Source organism: Lepidochelys olivacea, assembly GCF_965140295.1.
Source record: "Lepidochelys olivacea isolate rLepOli2 genome assembly, chromosome: 11".
Classification (NCBI taxonomy): Eukaryota; Metazoa; Chordata; order Testudines; family Cheloniidae; genus Lepidochelys; species Lepidochelys olivacea.
In genome coordinates, this window is record NC_140421.1 from 53,548,175 (window position 1) to 53,570,557 (window position 22,383).

The 22,383-nt window shown below is 39.4% G+C and overlaps 1 protein-coding gene across 5 annotated transcripts in view; it reads left to right on the forward strand.

The window, feature by feature from the left end:
• The window catches only part of MYO1B (myosin IB), a 185,098-nt gene that overhangs the window by 108,251 nt on the left and 54,464 nt on the right, over positions 1-22,383 (forward strand). For all 5 annotated transcript variants that reach the window (XM_084643733.1, XM_084643735.1, XM_084643732.1 and 2 more), the window contains exons 7-12: positions 1,658-1,721; positions 16,051-16,149; positions 16,548-16,651; positions 17,315-17,462; positions 18,239-18,357; positions 22,002-22,088. In XM_084643733.1, coding sequence (XP_084499859.1) covers positions 1,658-1,721; positions 16,051-16,149; positions 16,548-16,651; positions 17,315-17,462; positions 18,239-18,357; positions 22,002-22,088 — 621 coding nt within the window. The remainder of the gene's footprint in view (positions 1-1,657; positions 1,722-16,050; positions 16,150-16,547; positions 16,652-17,314; positions 17,463-18,238; positions 18,358-22,001; positions 22,089-22,383) is intronic.

Below are 22,383 nucleotides of genomic sequence, written 5' to 3' on the forward strand. Positions count from 1 at the left end.
TTGGGGAACATTCTGCTGGCCCAGTAATTGGAAAATTGGAATTGTGGTAATTCTCTGATTGAATTACTTTAAAAACTGAATGTAATTTTGAAAAAAGCCTGAATTTACCAGTACCAAATTAATTTTTCAAACAAAAAAATACAAGTACTGTCCTGTGTTGTCCATGACATGGCTGCCAATATTGCGAAAAAAAGTTACTTGTTACTGTTTAGCTAGACACTTAATAAACCAATCCTGACAAAGTTACCCTGTAAATAAGAATGTATCTTTAAGGCAGTGCTTTAGGAGTGTAATATGATACTCAATTTTATGTTGCTCTGTGATGGAAAAAGTTGTCCTAAGTAAAATGAGTGGAAATGTGTAAACACAAGACCTTCCTTTTCAACTCATTGGCTCCATTAAGTAAGCACTGGGGGAAGGTGAAACAGAATAATCCATTATACGGGAATGTATTTGGAGTTTCTTTGAATTATTGCCAAAATGCATTATCCTTGAACTGTTTGCCCGTGAGCTGTACTGTCGTTGACTTCATAAACAATAAGGGTCCATGGCTTGCTGTTGCTGTTGAAAGTAACTGTTACTAAATTGAACACCTGTCACATAAATTAAAGTAACGCACAGAATGAAATGATCTTCTGTGATGTGGAAAAGTCAAACGGACGTCAAGGAGAGGGACTACACTTGTACTGCTGAAAGTTAAATTGAGTCTGTGGTAACAGGCTGCTCAAATCTTTGCCCCAAACATCTGAGTGATGAGGCAGACAACTTAGTGGGAAAAGGCTGCAGCTTTATTAAGGCAAGAGACTCGTATAACACATCAGCAACTACAGCATATCCTACTCCTCAATAATCCCAAAGAATGTAATACCCTATGAGTGCTCTGGTCCACACTTCTGGAAGAACCTACACCCAGAACGAGTTCTGTTCTTAACAGTATAATTAATCCGGGAAGGCCAAAAAAAAACAGGTTCCTGAATTCCCCAATCTACTAGGTCTGGTAATGCCTAAAAGGTAGCAAGTATTGTTTTCTTAGACTATATGTCTACACTGTTCTGCAGGTGTGAACTGCAGAGTGCACCAAAGTATTGCAGACTTAACTGCCCAGTGTGTATGCTGCTGGAGCAAACTGAAAGGAACCTTGTTCATGTTAACATACTCTCATTTGAAAGAGGGTTATGTTAATGCAAACTAGGTACCTTTTAGTCATGCCAGCAGCGTCCACGTGATCACAACACGTTGGTGCACTCTGCAGTTCATACCCCAAGAGTCCTGTCGTTTTCCTCAGATCCATGAAGTATCCCTTTTCGAGATGGTCCTCTCACTGCAACTAAGACTGCATAACAAACTTGGGTCTTAAAAACAATCACAATTATTTCTACAAATTTAAAAAATACAAAGCCTATTAACCTGCATGAGAAAACTGCACCCTCTATAGATTATAGCCTGTTACCATAAAAATCCCCAAAAGGGATAATAAAAATATCTTAAAAGCTATTACATAGACTTATTTACTATTTGTTATAACTTAAATACACACACCACAAAGAAGCAACTGAATTTCTCTGTAGTACATTAAAATGACCAAGCAACTTTGAAAAGGTCTGGAATGGTTTTCCTTAGGCAAATCTAACATTCTTAAAATCCATTGTTTCCACAGGGAAAGTATATGGATATTGAGTTTGATTTCAAAGGTGATCCACTTGGCGGAGTTATAAGTAACTGTGAGTATTACATTTGGTACTGGCTTAAAACATTTCACAGGCACTTTATTCAAAATGTGCAGTAAAAAGAGGGGAGATGAGTTATGAGGAGATAGTGTTTATTTTTAATTATAACTCAGTATTTGTTACGTGATAAAGAGGTGGAAAAGTCGTTACTTTTTCTTTGGTACTGAATTGTATAAAAAACAAAGTAAAAATGCATTTGGAAATATGGACCAGGATTATTTAAAAGTATTGCTTAAGGGGTCGATAAGTCAGGTTTATGGGGCCATATATCGCCCATCCTTGAAGGTGTTATCTGAGAGGGAGCTTGGTGTGGTGATCAAATTCCAAGTATGTCATTTTCTTATCAGAGTAGCACTCCATTGCCGAGAAATTGTTAAAAAATAAATAAAAAGTAAGAAGTCATTAGTTTGTGCTGACAGTAATGGAGCAGTACAAAAATACCCTTTTTGTATAGACTGCAAAAAGGGGACAGGGCAAATTTGATTTTCTTTGCAGATCACCTTTTAAGGCTGTGCTTGGAAGAGTTTATTACAAACTTATTACCCATTAACTTTGAAATTTTGTAACTAAAGAAGTTTGAGGCCAAAAGATACTATGTTCGTTTAATGTTGCATTCACCAAAACATAAATACAGACGACACAATTTTTATCATTCAGGCTTTGCGTATTGTTTTTCATCTAATAGTGAAAATATTTTGCATCCAAAAAATATATTTCTCTAATACAGTATGTGAACTTTCATCTGTTTTGTCTATAAAACGCCAAACTAATTATCATGATTAAAATATTGTATCTTGTCAAAAGGAGGCCAACACAGTAGTTCTGTAATTCTTTGTTTTCCTTTTCACCTATAAAGCAACCTCTGAAGGGTGTAGTTTTTAATCCTTTGTGCTCTAGGGTTCATGTCATGCCAAAATATTTCCTATGTGAATGTTGCAAATAGAATGATAGAGGTTCTGGCTCTTCTTTTTAAGAAGTAGAAACTAATTGTACCACATTATCTAGGTGAGCTGAGTGATTATGTCAAGCCTTCAACTCATTGCTTGAAAAATTCTGAACTATACTAATACGTAATGCTATAAATCTCAATAGGGAGGAAGGCCTCACCAACCCTGTTTTTATGCTGTTACATGCTCTATTAGGTGGACTGTATTGCAGCTTATATTGCCATTAAATATTATTGCCTTCATAATGACTTCAGAAGGAAGATCTTTGACTAATTAGTGTTCTTAGGGAATCCAACTCTTGGGAAGCACAGAATTATTAAATGCCGACAAGCATGAAAAAGTCTTCTTTGATAATCCCTTTACTATAGGACCATATCTTACAATGATCTCCCTTGTGGCCCCCTTCAGTGGGGCAATGTGGATGCAAGGAGCTGCCCACAGGGGACTAGAGAGTATAATTAGCACAGTGATTCATGTAGATCCCATCTGTCTTCCATTGAAGAGAGAGACGTCCATCAACTTCAGTGGGAATTGATCAGACCTGTAATGTCTTGTGTACCATATGTGGGAATAAAAGCCTTCAAGCAAATCTTGTAAAATGGAAGCAACTGAAACACCTGCTGAGCTAGTCAGGTCTGGTCTGTTTCCAAATTGACGACAGCTTATATTTGATAATTATAAATTATATATCTGTGTTGAAGTGTCTAACAACACTTTTTCATGCATTTGGCACCTTACTACATGAATGCTATCATGAAAAAGAAATGGTGAGTGGAAAAGTTCATCTGATAAATCCTATTAATCACATCTCTAGGCATGTGTGTTGAAACTGACTGTGATCAGCTATTTAGGGCTTGTCTATGCTACAAAATTAAGTCGACTTTATCAAATTCGACCTTGAGCCTCTGAAGTAAGTCAACTGTGGGTGGCCACACTGTGCTCATTGTCTCAACCGAGTGGTCCTCATTAGCCGTGCCTGCATCGATGCACAAAACAGGGTATCGTGGGTAGCTATCCCAAAGTGCAACTTGCCACAGTGTGTTTTGGGAAGTTTGTGCAATGCCTCATGGGATCAAAACATTGTTGCAAGGGAGAATGGGAACATTGCGTTGGCATCCCATGATGCACTGTGCTCCCTCCCTCATATCAATGGCAAACAACCCAGTGATTTTCGCACCTTATAACCGCCACGTGTATGCCATAACCCCAGAAGCATGGCGCCTGCTCAGTTGTGCAGTCTTGCTGTGAGCATCTCAAACACCTCGCACCTTCTCCTGCCGTATTTCCAGAGCCAAAGTAGGGTCCGCCATGCGGAACATAGGGATGTCTTGGAAGCCGTCCTGCTGCAAGCCATTGAAAAAACAATCCACGGTTGCTGCTGGCAGTCACAGAGCAGCTGCAGTCTGTTGAGTTCCATTTCTGGTCCTGTGAAACAAGCACTGACTGGTGGGACCGCATCGTTTTGCAGGTACAGGATGATGGGCAGTGGCTGCAGAACTTTCAAATGCGGAAGGCCACCTTCCAGGAACTTTGTGCAGAGCTTTCCCCTGCCCTGCAGTTCAGCAACACAAAAATGAGAGCTGCTCTGACAGTGGAGAAGTGAGTGGCGATTGCTATTTAGAAGCTTGCAACACCAGATAGTTACCGGTCAGTGGGGAATCAATTTGGAGTAGGTAAATCAACCGTGGGAGCTGCTGTGCTTCAAGTGAGCAGGGCCATTAATCGACTTCTGCTACGAAGGGTAGTGAGTCTGGGAAATGTGCAGGACATAGTGGATGGTTTTGCCACGATGTGGTTCCCTAATTGTGGTGGGGTGATAGATGACACGCATATCCCCATCTTGGCACCAGACCACCTTGCCAAAGAGTACATAAACCAAAAGGGATAATTTTCAATTGTGGTACAAGCGCTGGTGGATTATGGGGGGCGGACATTAACATAGGGTGGTCGGGAAAGGTTCATGATGCATGCATCTTTAGGAACTTGGGTCTGTTCACAAAGCTGCAATCTGGGACTTGCTTTCCAGACCACAAAATGAACACTGACGACATTGAGATGCCTATAGTTCTCCTGGGGGACCCAGCCTACCCCTTGTTCCATGGCCCATGAAGCCATACACCGGCCATCTGGACAGCAGTAAGGAATGGTTCAACTATAGGCTCACCAAGTGCAGAATGGTGGTTGAATGTGCCTTTGGTCATTTGAACGGGTGCTGGAGAAGTCTACTAACAAGGTTGGACCTTAGTGAGGAGAACATCCCCATGGTTATAGCTGTCTGCTGTGTGCTCTGTAATATCTGTGGGGAAAAACAGGGGGGAAATCTTTCCACAGGGGTGGGCAGTTAAGACCGATCGAATGGCAGCCATTTTTGAGCAGCCAGACACCAGGGCAATAAGAAGAGCACAGCAAGGGGTGCTGTGTATCCGCGAGGCTTTGAAAAGCTGTTTCAATAATGAGTCGCAGTAATGTGAGCTGCTTGTCTGTATTGTGCTTTTCCAAACCTTCACCTGGCTTGTATCACTGTCCCTGTAAAGCCAACCCCTGCCCAAGCCCACTGCTTCTACTCAATAAAGGACATTTATTTCTTGAATCCATTTATTTTATTTGACAAACATAAATAAGGAGGGAGAACAGAAAGAAAAGGTAACCTTGAGGAAAAGGGGTTGTAAAGTTGCAACGGGAGAAACATTTTCAGCTGTGTAATGTAACAACGCATTCCAGACCATCAAAGGTCTGTGAATGGGCACCTTCTGTTCCTTGTACCCACCCCCTGAGTTAAGTTAAAGGGATATTGGACTTTTCATCCATGCCTCATGGAACACTTAGGGGAGCGTGATTCTGCACCAGGCAATGCTGGCTGGCTGTCCACCAGGGTCTGCAGAGGGACTCTACCCACCTGCTTCTGTTCCTGCAGTTCAACCAGATGCCTCAACATGTCTGCTTGGTCCCTCATAATCTGAAGCATCTCATCCTGCACCGCACGCTCTCGCTCATTGGAAGCTTTCCTGCTCTCCATGTCCATGTCTAACTTCTCGGACAGTGAAATCCTCCATGCTCTCAGCATTGTGTGAGCTGTCCCAGAGGCGTTCATTATCTTGGTGAACATGTTCTCCCATGTTCTCTTTCTCCTCCTCCTAATCAGCAAAAGTCTACTTTCAGGTGTTGATGACACGCCGAAGGACACATTTCCAGCTGTCAGTCATGGGAAAAAATAAAGGAGCCATAGTACATGAATGAAATGTTTCCATAGCAAGGCCATTTTCATAAAAAAAAACCAACCCAACAACTCTTATTACACTAGGTGCAAGCCATAACATAATCAGAATCCGTAACCATTCACTGTGCTGTTTTGCTTCTCTAGCTATGGTGAGTATGCCCACCACGCCCGGGTCATGGGTGACTGCACTTTTAATGAAGTTTACGGGAGGCTCATGTCGGGAGCAGAGGTAGCTGGTCAAACAATGGACATTCCCCATAGCACCACGGGAAGCCGTTTATGAACGGGGCAGGAGGGAACGTTTTCATTCCCAAATTGTGGAATCTCTCATGAGGGGACTGGGGCCCCACATCAGCCACTTTAAACTACTTGCTGACCCATGCTTAGCACAGTAAAGGCACATTAGCAGCCATGTGGTTTGGTGATCCAGAATGTGGGGGGTAGGGTGGGTCTATATGCCCTTTTTTTTTTTTTTTTTTTTTTGGTGTAAGAGCACTTTTAATGAAAACTTCCCCCATTTCTCCTAGGCGACCCTATGTAATATCAGTCTTCTGAGGGTATCAGAAGTGGAAAGGAAGGAGATGCTGAAAGTTGTCTGTGTATAGACCCGGTCCTTATGCTGCTATGTTGTGTATCACAATGATGCCAGCAGAATTAATTCAGGAGTTGCGTGGGACAGTGTCCTACTATGATGAAAGAAATAAGAATGCCCTGCCCAGAAACCTTCTGCAAAGGATTGCAGAGTACCTCCACGAAAGTTTCCGAGAGATATCCTTGAAGGATTCCCTGGCTATCCCAGTCCACATAAACAGTCTTTTCCGGGGCCACCCTCTGCATAGCTGGAGCAGAATAGTTTACTCAAGTGTGAATTTTTAAGATTTATAATGTATTTAGTGACATACAAACAATACTGAGATGGTAGCTACAGTTTTGGGAGTAATTTTTCTGATGAGTAACAGAAATTCTTCAAATGCTTTGTTGTCCATTTAAAAAAAAAAACAGCTTGGAGTTAAAGGCTGGAGGTATTAAAAAGTTAGGAAAAAAGTTTTAAAAAAATCCTGTTAGGCAATGAGAAACATCTGTTACTAAGTAACAAATATTTCTGACTGATTTAAAAAAGATAGTAGTAGAGGGAATCACCTGCTGAATGCCTTCACACTTCTTAACATGACGGTGGTCTTTTCTAACAGTATCCTAACCTCACCCTAATTTAATGATAAATTAGTAAATAACTATGAACCTAGATACAGTAGATGTAATGCCTGGTTTAGAAAAGAACTTTAATCAACAAGGACTTACAATCCAAATGACAGCTTATGACTATAATTAAGAATAAGATCTATATTTTCACCTCCTTCAGAAACCATATGAAAGAAACCTATGAGTAAAAATAATAATTTTTAGATTAGCAAAGCAACTATCTTATGCTAGTGTAAACACTTGATTTTTGCCTTTTGAAAGGTATATGTAATTGTGTATTCAGTGAAGAATCAGCAGTAAGAGCAAAGAACTCTGGTTATGTATTATGATTGTTGTTGTGGAATTTCAATTGGTCAAGGCACTGTTACTAGCATTTCTTATGACTAGACATTTAAAAACCTTGTTTTAAACATCTGAAGTTTTTCAAACTCCATTGTTAGATGGATTTTGGGGTGGTTTTTTTTGTTTGTTTCTGCAGTCGCTTTTTGATGATAGTAAATATGTAGCGTTAAAACTTTTCTAAACTAGGTAAAAAGCTTGAAATTCTGTTAGCAAAATTTTTTTTTAAAATGACAAACACCACTTACTAGCTAGTGTAAACAGCCTTTAACTCCTTTTGAAAATGTGTATTAGTTGTGACTGACTGCAGATACTCCAAATAATTCTGATGTGTTGAGGGCTCATTTCACTTAAAGGGAACATAGTTCCAAATATTGGGTTAATATTGGAAGGTCCTGTTGAAGAGCCATTATTGTGTTCTCTCATGGCTGAGAAGGGAATCAAGGAGGGGGAAAATATGGCATGTCAAGAAGCTGCAAGTTTATCTGTAAAAATTTTCAGCTGCCTAGTGGTTGGAACATGCCTTGTGATTTGGCCTGCATAGCTAAGGAATGGACTAAAAATAACTTCTGCTGGACCATTTAGAATGGATTAGGCTAGTGACATTTATTCCTCTCTTGTGGTGTTTTGCCATGTATCCTCATTCCTTTCTTGACACTGAAGTCAATTTGTTGTACATTTAGAGAAATAGAAAGGACCAAATATTTCTGCATCTATCAACCTTAAAGTTTCTGTTGATCAGAAACCAGAAAAATTCATTTGTATATTATAGCTTGCCAAATGTATTGTACAGCATTACTAGTTGTCTGTGATTTGAAAAATTTTATTTTATAGTAAATGTCCATTTTACTCAAATGGTTGGTCAGCTGCTGATTTAAACAGTTTAAATATCTGTAACTTTTTAAAGGCGTAGTCAACTAGGAAGTACAAATTATCTTTTCACTATCTCCATAACATTCTGATATCAGATGGAGCCTTTTACTAGATGAATATTGGAATGTTGTGCCTTAAGAAACAACAATAAGTATTTGACTTTTAAGCCATGTGTATTTACAGTAATGACCTTTCTGAAGAGGTTTTATCCTTAACACCAGTTTTAATGGGTGTTAACCTTTGGATTCTTTTCCATCCAGACAAAAGCACTGATGGATACTGTGTGTACCCGGTAAATATACATGTGCCTAATATATGTGTGTGCACTGTGAGTATTTTCTATATACAGCACTAAAATTTACAAAATGTTCATATATTGTTTGTACCTGCATCTATATGCATAAACAGCCAGCACTTCTGTGCAGAATTGCCTACACTGAATATGCTGAAGTGAACTTTTTGCAACAAGTGGATGCAATTTGGTATTGCTATTAATTTTTTGTATTACTGTAGTGCCTCGGAGCCCCAGCTGTGGACTGGGACCCCATTGTGCTAGGCACTGTACAATAATAGAACAAAATGACAGTGCCTGCCTAAAATATGTACCTATGTGGTGTTTCCTTTGAAAATTTGGTCTGCAGGATTTATAGTCATCAGGGGTTAGTGAAAAATTTGTTGGTTATGCTGACTGTTAAATCTGTACTTTGGGGTGATTTGTTAGAATGCTGCTAAAACAGAGGGCCAAAGGGAGGTCAACCAAAAACAGAGTTTTCTAAGAATATGACAGATGATTTGGATCACTTTTTTCACTCTCATTGTGGCCTGCACTTGGACAATGAATAGCAGAGCATAAACTCAGCTTTAAACAGGATTGTAAATTGTGGCTCTGTTGTTATGGTAAATACCTGATTTTCTGACTATCATACCTTTCTGACACTTTTCTCCACTAAATATCCAGACAGTGCAGTGAACATTGCACTTTGGAAATCTGATAACTAATTTAGTTAACTTCCTTGCTTAACAAAACCCCAGAAGAAAAATCTAAGACGTCGATCCCTCTCTCACAACTAATTTAACATATGCTCAGGAAACTGTTTACATTAAAGTCTCTGAAAGCATGCATGTAATTAGAAAAAGCCACGTGTCTCCTATTTTGCCAGAGCTCCGTAGCTGAGCTTTTAAAGCTGTATTGAAGTAACAAATATGCCTTTCAACCCAAAAGGTCCCAAAGTGCTTCACAAACTATGTACTTTCAACAGCGCTTCTAAAATACAGCCACTTTTGGAAGGGTTTGCAGCTACTAGTGGGGCAGAAGAAAAAACGGGAGATTTAGATTAGATATTAGGAAAAACTTTCTAACTGTAAGGGTAGTTAAGCTCTGGAATAAGATGTAAAATCCCTGCCATTGGAGGTATTTAAGAATATGTTGGGCAAACACCTATTGGGATGGTCTAGGTTTAGTTTGTCCTGCTGCAGCTCAGGGGGCTGACTTGATGACTTCTCGAGGTCCCTTCCAGCCATACATTTTTATGATTCTATATTAAGTAAGACTGAACCTAAAATTGTCCCCTGCTCCAGGGGTTCTCAACCTTCACCCCCTCCACATGCTATAAAAACTCTTGGCCCACTTGTGCCACAACAACTGTTTTTCTTCATATAAAAGCCAGGGCCAGCATTAGGGGTAGCAAGTAGGGCAATTGCCCAGGGCCCCATGAAGCTAAGTTGCTCAGGCTTCAGCTTCAGCCCTGGGTGGCAGGGCTCGGGGCCCCAGGCGTCAGCCCCATGCAGGGGAACTGTGGCTTTCTGCCTTGGGCCCCAGCAAGTCTAATGCCAGCCCTGCTTGGCAGACCTCCTGAAACCTGCCTATGGCTCCCCAGGGAGCCCCAGACCCCGGCTGAGAACCTCTGTCCTACTCTATCCCGGCGCATGCAAATTTAATCTTAGGTTGTCAGTAGCAAGGTGTCTATTCAGTTAATTTATCTGTGATAACTCTTGATTCTTTCTTGACTCAAGCTTAATATTAATTTGACAGGATAGCTTCCCATTAGGGGAGATATGACTTAAAAAAGCAGAATGGACCTGATTCTGCAAGATATTTGAGCACATGCCTTACTTGGAATTCATGAGTAGTTCTAGGCTACTAATGTGTTTAAATTTCGGCATGTGCTCAAAAACTGTGCTGAATTAGGGATTAAATATGGTTACAGTTGTTTTTATGCACTACAATATAATTTAAAAATTCAAAGGTCTGGGGGTGGTATATAGAAGAGTTATGTATGCCTAAAAATCATATTTATAAGTGATTTTTAAATATTGCTGAGATGCATGTTAAGTCTCAGATTTGCCAGAACTAGATAATTGGGTCATAAATCTATGGAGATATCTTTTTTAAATTGTTTAGACAGATTACAAAATGGTATTCTGTAGTATTGTTTGTTTTGATTATATTCCAAATATTCCACAGTCTAGTTTTAAAATGTAATTGTTTTCCTTTACCTTTCTCAAAGTTTCCATGAATGCAGTCTTTAGTCATTCAGAAGTCAGTGCTTCAGATAGTTTGTGCTAAAACCCAACTTCTGACAATTCTTCCACACTTTTAAATATTATTCCAATAGATATTTTTGACACATACAGAAATGCTATGGATTACCAGAAATAAACTACATGGGTTGAACCAGATGTAAAAATAAATAAGAGGTGTGCTGTCATTGATTGTAGCTTTGCTCATCTAAAATTATTATAAATGACACATTTCTGTATGTGTGCTGTATTCCAAAAAACCTAGAGCCTGTCATCGCTAGGTGTTGTGGATGTTCAGAACCCCTCAGGTTCAGTCTCTTGCACTTAATAACCTTGACACACACACAGTCCGTTTCCTGCTGTATTAAACCATATAGGTAATTTGATTTTGTAATATGTGATCAAGCCACAGGAGACATGTTTATAAGTGATTGCACTTCGTCTTTATTAAAGTCATGCAGTAGTGTTCTTAACTTTGAAATGTTTGTAACTCTGAACAAAATGTTCCTTCAAAAATTTATTAATACAGCTTTGAAACTTTACTGTGCAGAAGAAAAATGCTGCTTTTAACTATCTTAATTTAAATGAAACAATCACAGAAACAGTTTCATTACCTTGTCAACTTTTAAAAAACTTTCACTTTATTTTTTAGTAGTTTGTTTAACGCAGTACTGTTCTGTACAGTATTTGCTCCTTTTTGTTTTGCTGCCTGATTGTGTACTTCTGGTTCCAAATGAGGTGTGCAGTTGACTGGTCAGTTCGTAATTCTGGTGTTCGTAACTCTGAAGTTTTACTGCGGTTTGCATCGGTGGATAGCAATTGTTTTTTAAAAGGTTTTGCAAAACTACTTGTTGCTGAATATGCTGAAATACAGCCACATCTGGAAGCAGAGAAGACAAATTATAGGGTTATTAGATTATAAAAATGCAGACGTTGCTTGAAAAAAAAAGACTGAAATCATCCTAACTGTGCCACTGAGACCTCCGAAATTAGTGAAATTCTCCTTACCATGGTCTTCAGCCTTTGAAATGCTGTGCTTGCTGTGGATTTTGCCAATTGCAGTCCAGGTCAGTGTGGTGCTTTAAATTCTTCACCTTGGCACTTGGTTATTTTGAACACAATGTAATTTACTTTGTTCCTGATATATTTGTGAGAGGCTTAATATGGGCTTGTCATAAATATAAAGGGAAGGGTAAACCCCTTTGAAATCCCTCCTGGCCAGGGGAAAGCTCCTCTCACCTGTAAAGGGTTAAGAAGCTAAAGGTAACCTCGCTGGCACCTGACCAAAATGACCAATGAGGAGACAAGATACTTTCAAAAGCTGGGAGGAGGGAGAGAAACAAAGGGTCTGGGTCTGTCTGTAGTCGTCTTGGCCAGGGACAGAACAGGAATGGAGTCTTAGAACTTTTAGTAAGTAATCTAGCTAGGTATGTGTTAGATTATGATTTCTTTAAATGGCTGAGAAAAGAATTGTGCTGAATAGAATAACTATTTCTGTCTGTGTATCTTCTTTGTAACTTAAGGTTTTGCCTAGAGGGGTTCTCTATGTTTTTGAATCTAATTACCCTGTAAGATATCTACCATCCTGATTTTACAGGGGGGATTTCTTCATTTCTATTTACTTCTATTTTTTATTAAAAGTCTTCTTGTAAAACACTGAATGCTTTTTCATTGTTCTCAGATCCAAGGGTTTGGGTCTGTGGTCACCTATGCAAATTGGTGAGGCTTTTTATCCAACATTTCCCAGGAAAGGGGGGGTGCAAGTGTTGGGAGGATTGTTCATTGTTCTTAAGATCCAAGGGTCTGGGTCTGTAGTCAGCTAGGCAAATTGGTGAGGCTTTTTACCAAACCTTGTCCAGGAAGTGGGGTGCAAGGTTTTGGGAAGTATTTTGGGGGGAAGGACGCGTCCAAACAGCTCTTCCCCAGTAACCAGTATTAGTTTGGTGGTGGTAGCGGCCAGTCCAAGGATAACGGGGGTAATATTTTGTACCTTGGGGAAGTTTTGACCTAAGCTGGTAAAGATAAGCTTAGGAGGTTTTTCATGCAGGTCCCCACATCTGTACCCTAGAGTTCAGAGTGGGGGAGGAACCTTGACAGGGCTGGAGTAGGAGATGTTAAAATGTCTTTGTGGGAGGACTAGAATAGTAAATTCAATTTTTATGTCCCTGTGTTTTAGACTTGATTTGCTAGCATGGTCTTTTTAATCTAATCCCTTCTCCTAGTCCTGCTGCATATTAATAGAATAAGTAAAGTATTATCTTCGATTTATGCTGTGTTTGCAAGTGGGTTGAACTGTGATAATTACAACAGGCAGCATGGAGACAAAGTAGTGCTTGTAACCGACTAAAATATTAATAAGTTCTATTGTACTCCCACGAGTTCTGAATGTCCTTGTGTCTTCATCCATTCAGCGACCACACCAAGGGCCAAATAATCCTCCTGTTAACTGAGCTGGGCAGTGGGAAATTACAGACACAGAAGAGAGAAGAATTCTCATCCAAAGGCTGGGATGGGGAAAGATGTAGCTGCTTTGCAGCTGTTACTCCAGTTTAAGGGTTGGAGTCATCTATGTAGCACTAGAGCAGCCTCCCAAGAGTGGGGGAGGGTTGGATTTGGAGGATTTATGTAGTACTGGATTCTCTAGTCGCACCTACTCTAATGCTCTCCACATAGCACTCTGTCTGGCAGCATGCAGGGACATACACAAAACACAATGGTGGAGTCCTCTCAGCTCAGCACAAAATAAATGTGTACACTGATATGGCTTATTGCTACCATAGTATGCTTAGAAAATTACAGTGGAGCCAAGCAGTTTTCTGTGTATCTTTCTGTGTAACACTAGTGCTGCAAATGGTTCTTAGAGACACAAAATTAATAAGAATATAAATGTTTAAGTGCCAAGGGACATACAGTCACTTTCCAGTAAGGTAAGTGTCCTCAAACCAGTCAGGAAGTTAAGGAGAGCTCTGAATTTGATAGTGGGTAGCCTGTTAACTCCTCATGCTGCATTTCAAAGTAAAAATGAAAATTGATGAGGAGCTGAATTATGCACTCAGTGTCCACACATTAGCCAGGCTGTGGGGATATTTAGCAGAGAAATTCATTTTATCCAACTCAAAAACCCCAATAGTTGACTTCTGTGAAGTGTTACCTGTAATTACTGGTCCACCAAACTCTCCTAGAATGTAGCATCACAGCTACCAGCAGTCTCAGTGCACCTGCTTTGGAATTACATGCGGTAACGCAGGACAGAATTTGGCCCAGAGTGTCTACATCCATCTCTTATCCATGTCAGCCATCTGGTCACCTTGGTGATTTCTGAAGAACTTTCCTTTGTCTTCTGTATCTTCCTTTTCTGGATAGAAAGTGTAGAGACAGCTTAGTCTAACTTTTTTTAAAGAACTCATTGAACAGGATGCAGGATGCTTCATTGACAGTTTTTGACAAGAAAATTTAAGTAGCTGCTGACTAGGTATTTGGTGCCTTATGGAACCTTCACCCATGCAGCATGGATTGAGTGTGACTTTAAGTAATTCTTTCTTATTGCTGCAGGGACATTAAGAAAGTATACCCAACCTTCGTTTTGATTAGTTTTACACAATGATTATCAAGCTCCCACAGATGCCTAATGAAACTCTTAACGTATTAAGAAGCTAATGCTCGATGCTAATTGAGTATGTTGCCTTTAATGTAGCTGGAATTTTTAACTGCACATAAGTTTTGGCCTGTTCAAATTGTGACTCTAAACACTGAATTAAAAATAATTACAAAGCTTTGTCTGGATTTTGTTTGTAAATTAACTGTGTGACTTAGACTAGGCATGCAAGCAACCATGTTCCTTTTAACATGTTGAGATGTGTACTCTTAAAGGGCTTGATCTTTCACGCACTAACATGGTGCAAAAGGGCATGCCCACCTGATGAGTGGCATGTACTATTCAGCAGGTGCACACACAGCATTAGCACATTCTCTGCACTGTACTTGGCATGATGTGCTGGCACCTGTACCTTCACCCCAGAGGGTGCCTGGGACCTAGAAAGGGCGTGTCCGGGAAAAGGTGGGGTTGTACACAAGGCATGGCTGGGGCAATGGTGTTGACCCCTCATGTATGCCACTAAAACAAGGAATGAAAGACATTTCAAAAAAAATAGATGTAGCTCAGCCTCCAACCTCACAAAATGGTGAGCAGCTCTGTGCCACACTGAATGTTGCCCTCACCATCCGGAATGTCCCTTTTCACATCTCCCTTCATTCTCATGCTGCACTGAGCCCAAAGCCACCAAAACCATCTCAGTGCAATTCAACCACGAGCTGAATTTGCATTGCCATCTGAGCAGTAAGTGTGGTAGAGCTCTCCAGAATCTTCTTTGTTCTGAGCCAATCCAGCTCTACGGTCTTGCAAGATTCTTGTCCTCATTGCAAGAATCATAGATGTCACTGGTGGAAAAGAGCTAATAACCTTCTCAAACTACTTGCCAGTGCAGTGTATGCTCCTATAGAACTTAGAGTGCTTTTTCCCAGTCTAGTTTTAAATGCCTCATTTGATGGACTTTTCATCAGGTCCCTTGGGGGATAATCTGATAGGCCTCACTGTCATAAAAGGTGTCCTGACTATTCATCTCCAATTTCCCCTTACTCTGTTTCATCCCATTATTCTCAGTTACGCTTCTTAGTTCCGCTCTAAAATTTTCTGTTCCTCTTTGCTGCTTCCATCCTCAACACACCTCAGCTCCTTTTAAAGCTCTTTCTTCATATAACAATCCTCCCCAAACCTTATTTTCTCTTCCAGCACTATGGGGTTACTCCCCACAGTGCTGTTTATGCCTGAAAATATAGGGCCAGGTTTTTAAAGGTATTTAGATGCCAAGTGGGATTTTCAAAAGCACCTATGCACCTAAAACTCATTGATTTCAATGGGTGATATTAGGCACCTAGATGCTTTTGAAAATACTACTAGGCACCTAAATACCTTTAAAAATCTGGCCCATCATGTCTAATTGGTAAGGCTGCAATTTATAAAAATCATTAGCTTATTGTAGGTTGAGCGGGGCAAATAGTGAATGAAATTCTTTGCCAATAACTTAGTTAAGAAATATCACCCGTTATTAAATTATTCAATAAGTATTATTTGATCAGCTCTGGGGTTAATAGGAAACAGTTAAAAAATGATGTTAAAATAGAGAGAAAATGGTGTGGCAGAAATTAACTCTGATGATTTTGTCTTTAGATCTGTTAGAGAAGTCCCGTGTTGTTAAACAGCCAAGAGGTGAAAGAAACTTTCATATCTTCTATCAGATATTATCTGGTGCATCAGACGACCTGCTTAGTAAGTACTGCACCTCTGGTGTTTATCAGACATTATTACTGCTTTTTGTTTTCCTAATAAAACACTCTCAACCAATATTTTTGTTTTGTGTGAAGAAAGGTATTTTTAACTTACTATTTATTATTATTATTATTATTATTATTACTGTTAGTAGTAGTAAATATTTACGTTGTCGTAATCAAGGTCATGGTCAGGATTGGGGCCCCATTTTTGCAGGATGTTGTATGAACACAGAAAAGAGACCATCCTTGCCCTAAAGGGCTTGTAATTTAAAGATCACTAGGTCAATTTAATATTAACTATTTGTTAATAGCAGTTATTCATATACTGTCCGTAAGGGTGAAAGAGAGCCATTAACAAGGATACCTGACTGATCTTATTTTCATTCAATTCATTAGACAAACTTAAACTTGAACGGGATTTCAGCAGATATAACTACCTGAGTTTGGACTCTGCCCGAGTAAATGGAGTGGATGATGCAGTGAACTTCAGAACAGTTAGGGTAAGATTAATCCAAGACACACAACTCAAAATTCGAAACCCTCAATTCTGCAAGTGGGTCTGTACTAGAGGGGATCCACCTCTGCTGAGCCATTTTCAGGACTGGGGCCTTAATCAGTGTTAAATGCACTTTTCTTGCAGCTGTATAGTATGCAATGAGTTTTAGATGTAACATTGGTTAACCAAAGTCTTGATAGAGAATAGTTTGGTTTTGTACATATGCACTTAAGAAAGAAAAGCGTGAACTCCAGTGATATTTTTCTCCTATTCTGTTGCTAAATTTAAATTAATCCATCAGCGTTTTGTTGATCTATTCATTTATCTTAGCTTTTCAAATTTGTTATGAGTCTGAAATTAGAGTAATTGGTCTATAGGCAGTTAGGGAAAAAAATCTTTATAAAAACATGAATTACTTCAGTGCTCTGGTATGGACACTAGGGACAGATTAACATTTATGCCGACTGAGTTACACAATTCTCGCAAACCTCACTTCGTATCCTGTGGTGTAATTATCCAAGCCCAGTAATTTTTTCATATTCTTGTTATATATGTTTGGAAAATGTTTATATTCTGTGCTGTTGTATATAAATGGTGGATTTTGCAAGTATGATCTATTTGATTAAAAATTTATATCTTTGTCTCATGATTTTTTCCCCTTTTCCAGAATGCCATGCAGATTGTTGGCTTTATGGATCATGAAACACAGTCCATCTTGGAGGTGATAGCAGCAGTTCTAAAACTGGGAAACATTGAATTCAAACCTGAATCTCGAGTAAATGGTTTAGATGAAAGTAAAATCAAAGATAAAAACGGTAAGATGACACTGGTGTTAAGAAAAAACCTAATATTTGAATAGTTCATTGCAAATTCTGTTTCTTGTAAAGATACAAGATTTACTCTTGCTCTTGTAGCTGAATTAAAGTACATTACTTCCTTTTTTATTCTGAACATCATCTGTAAATAGATTTGGTTCAAATCTCTCATATGTAGTGTTTCAGTCAAAATTTGGCTTTTTACAAAAATGTCTTTTTCATGAACATTTTCTAGATTTTCCATTTTATGAAAGCTTTCTTCTGAAATATTAAATGGAAGAAATTGATTTACTATAAACGGATATAACGTGTTGGTTGTGCCACTGTATTTTTTCAGTTAATATTTTTTGCTTTCGTACTGCCAATGTGTAACTTGCTTATTCACTTATTTCGACCTTTTTTTGTAATTGGTACATTTTGAAAAGTTGATGTTTGTTTTTGTGTGTTTGAAAGTTCTGTTTCAGAAAAAAAATTCCACAGAAGATAGGGAAAAAAATGGCCTCTTACTGAAATGTAATGAAACGAAAAATGCTTTCAGACTTAAGATTTTTATGGAATCTTTTTTGTTATGGTTTTCAGCCAACTTTATATGGGGTGGTGGTAACACTCAACCAAAACTTGACAAAAAATTATTCTGAACAAACTTTCCACTGCTTCGAAGTTAAAGAAGATAATTAACTTTTTGTGTGAGGTAGTGTTGGGTAAGGTTAGCCAATACAAATACGGTGATATGAAAGTGTTAATTGTAGTCACACTCTGGCTTTTTGCTTTCATAGAGCTCAAAGAAATTTGTGAGTTGATAGGGATCGATCAGTCAGTGTTGGAAAGAGCCTTTAGCTTCCGAACGGTTGAAGCCAAGCAAGAAAAAGTCTCTACAACGCTAAATGTAGCTCAGGTAAAAGCAGATTCTTATTGATTTTTCTTTTCTGTGAAATATGTAAAACGTTTTTCTTTTCCACAAGGATAATAAGGATTGTGGGTTTTTATTTTTTTATGTATCAGAAGGACCTGAAAGGTTATTTTAAGGGGTTGTTTTGTTCTGATTTTACTTCAGATATATCAAATGTAATTTCTGGATTGCTGCTTGTGGGTCTCAGAGGATGTATGTTGTTATCTCTTGGAAATTAAAAGTTGCTGAATCTCTTACTTTCTCCATAACATTATTCAGAAATTGAAGTTAAATGGTGCTATTAAAACAAATTAATGGCTTCAGACAGTCTGACAAAAAGTCACTTCCCCTCTCACCTCTTTAGCTTTTGTTCTCTTGGCTCCTGTGACTTCATTAGATCATTAATTCTTGACTTAGGTTTCTCAGTCACTTAGTTGCTTTTGAAAATTTTACTTTTAACCAGAAAACTGAACACTATTTTATGTCACATGCTTGAGGCAACATTCTTTATTTAAGGGAAAGAATTATTTTAAATAAGTGCTTTCTGCATAGCAACCAAATAAAGTTACTGCTCACAAAGCACTTCCAAATAAAATATTTCACTAGTAAAACTTATCACTGTTTTCAGTTTCTTTCCTTCAACACACATTTTGAATGTTCAAACACACTTGATGAACATTTTGCTTTTATGACAGTCATGTCCACAAGAAAAGGGTGTAGGAAGCTTTTCCTACATCTTGTGCAGAAATGTGGTTAACTTAAAATATCCTGCTGTGGCAGACCATCTTTCATTTTGAACAGCCCATTTGGTTTCACAGGATTTATGCGCTCTGGGCGGTTCTGACATTTCTTCAGCTAAAATGAATAAATTCAACTTTTCATATTGTTCCTTTTTTCTTAATTTCTTAGCTCCTCTCCCTTCCTTCTCCTCTTGCTTCAGCTAATGATATCGGTGGCGAGCCAGCTTGGAAGTTTGTACGTGAAGAATGTAAGATATTTTAGGAACAGGAAAGGCCGTCTGGTTGCATTTGCCACTCCTCATTCTTAGTTTATTTTAATCCAAGCTTCCTGCTTTTTCACCATAACCTTCAGTCCTTCCCCTGCAACAAATTTAGGTGTCTCTTGAAATCACTTACACTGTTTTAATTACTTGCCCAATAGCTTATTCCATACGCTTATTTCTCTTGTCCTGGAGTAGTTCTGCTTACATTCTCTGTTTACTCCTTATTTTAGATTATCTAGTTTTAGAAGCCCAAACCAGTCTGTATGGGTGGACATGGAAGGGAGTGAGGGTGGCTTTTAAAAAAGATAAAAATCACTTTCTGAATCCTTTTACTAGTTTTGAAACCTTCTGTGAAGTCAGCTTGGATCCTTTCTTTTTCTAGTAGAATAAACTGAACTCCCTAACTTGTCTTCATAACTTAAATTCTTCAGAACTGGTAAAGTCCTTGTTGTCTGATGCTTCACCCTCCTGAAGGCACTAGTATTCTCCTGGTGGCGTTGTGCCTCTTACAGCACAGTATTCCAGATGCGGTCTAACTAGCATGTTACAGTGACTATCTCACCTCTTGTAGTGTATTTTTCTGTTGATACAGTTTTCATCTTCCTTGTTTGTGTTTTGTTGCTGCTTTACATGGGGCTGATGGTTGAAATGTGTCTCTCTCCTTTTTTTTTTTTTTTAACTAATAAACTCCAAACGCTTCTAATTGATGTGCTGGACAATTTGTCCACATAGAGCATACGTGTATTTTTCTATTTTGACCTGAGAATTTGTTATCTTCTGTCTTATTCACTTAAGTGATAAAAATTCTGATTTCATCCCTCGCTGTTTCCTGTTTAATTTTATTCAACATCATCAAGTCTGCTTGATAATGTGCATTTCTGCTGCCCTGAACCTCCACTAGAAACTTAACTTATGGGGTCCTGAAAAAATATCTGAGAAGAGCACGTAAGTAGGAACCTGTCAGAAACAGATAGAAGAAGGGAGACTGCAAAACTTTCAATAAACAACCATGCTTTTGGAGTTTTTAAGACAAATTGAGGACTGCTTTTCATTCCTCTCTTCTCCCTTTGCTGCTTTTGCCCTTCTCTCTCTCCTTTCCTTACTGTCTCCTCTCTCTCCCTCTGCCATCCCTTATCTGTTTTCCTATTTCTCTCAACTCCTCTTATTGCTTTCTCAGAATACATTAGTGTGAGGACTGCTATATTCCCCTGGTCCGCAAATAACTAGATTCATAAAGTTTCACCTCTTATAAAGGTTCCTAGGAGCCTGTTCCTCAAAAAGAATGAGGAACCCACTGGGGATATATAAATTGTAGAGTCATTTTATCAAAGACAGAAATGTGAAGTTTTATTAGATCCACTGTTTTTCTGGTCCCTTCAGGCATCTCTTAAGTATGTGACTACTCGAGGCAATCCTATTAACCGCTGGCTTCAGTTCTCTGTTCCTGCAGTGGAGTAAGGGAGGGGGCAGGTTGGGAAAGATGTCTTTAAGCCAACTTTGCTCCTCTTGAATTCTTGGTTCTGTTGGGCCTATCAAACTGCAGGCATAAGTGAAAGCAGCCCTAAGGCAACTCTGGCTGCAAGGCCTCTTTGGATTTGCCTACACTGTAGTGTAAGACCAGGGTTTCAACTCAGGCTCAAGCCTAACCCTTCCATCTACACACAAATCGAGTGGCCCCTGGTCCCAGGACTCCACGCAGGTGGAGCATCTGAGCCTGCGTCAAGCCAGGACCCAGGTTTCAAGCCCTGTTGGTTTGCAGTGTCAATGCAGCCCCAATGGACTTGTGCTCTGGGAGTCTGCTGAAAGTATCCCACAATTCCACAGGCCAACTTTCAAATTGTCAGAGGACAAAGAAGTTTTCCCACAGGCTCCACGAACAAAGGGCTAGAGCAGCCACATTTTGGGAGGACCCTCGGAAGTCAGTAATATGGGTGGTTAGACTAGCACCACAGGTTGGGACCCAAGGGTTCAACAATTCCTAACCTACAAATGAGTGTAGACACTCAAACCTTAGGCTAACAAACCCAGGGTCTGCTAGCTTGGGTTCTGCTGACCCTGGGCTTACATTGCAGAGTAGGCATACTCTAAAGGTGTATCTACATTGTGAATAAATCCCTTTGGTACCCAGTCTGAGCCTGGGTCAGCTGAATTGGCCTCATGGGGCTCAGGCTGCAGGTCTAAAAATTGCAGTGTAGACAGCCTGGGCTCTGAGACCCTCCATCTTCATAGGGTCTAAAAGCCTGGGCTTCAGCCTGAGTTTGAATTTCTACACTGCAATTTTATAACCCTACAGCTTGAGCCACATCATTTGACTAGGGCCAGCTGTGGTGGTGCTGTGGGTCTTTTATTGTGGTAAAGACATACTGTAATGGGCTGTTGGCCATCTGAGACTAGCAGAATGCAATGTGCTCTGGCTACACTGTCTCCATCTCTAGCCCTTACCAAGTCCCTATGCCAAAGGTTGGGAGGGAGAACACTGTAGAGCTGTTCCTGCAGCCTTATTCTGACCAGGTAGCCCTCTCATGCTGAACATATTCCTTAGAAGTCATTTCCACCCTTTTTATAGCACTTTTAAACCACTGGAATAGCGCACATGGTTCAGAATTAGCCCAGTATTTCTAATGTTTTCTTTCTTTCTTTTGGCTAGGCATATTATGCCCGTGATGCTCTGGCTAAGAATCTGTACAGTAGACTGTTTTCCTGGCTTGTTACCAGAATCAATGAGAGCATTAAGGTAATTTTCTTATATGCCCATAAAGAAATCAATATAAATAGATGAAGTGAGTGGGGACAGTAAAACTATACTGGTCTGTTTTACTTTTTTGTTCTTATGCACTAGTGCAGGGTTGCAGGGCTGCCAGTGCTGGAGGTGAATATTTGTATCCAAATAAAATCTGTGTGCTTGTTTTCATTTTTAAACTTATGAAAATATTTATATTAACCATTTTTGGAAAACCAAACCTAACTTTTTAGCCTAAACAATATGCCTATAAGGCGCATTTAACGTATCTTGACCACAAATGCTAAAT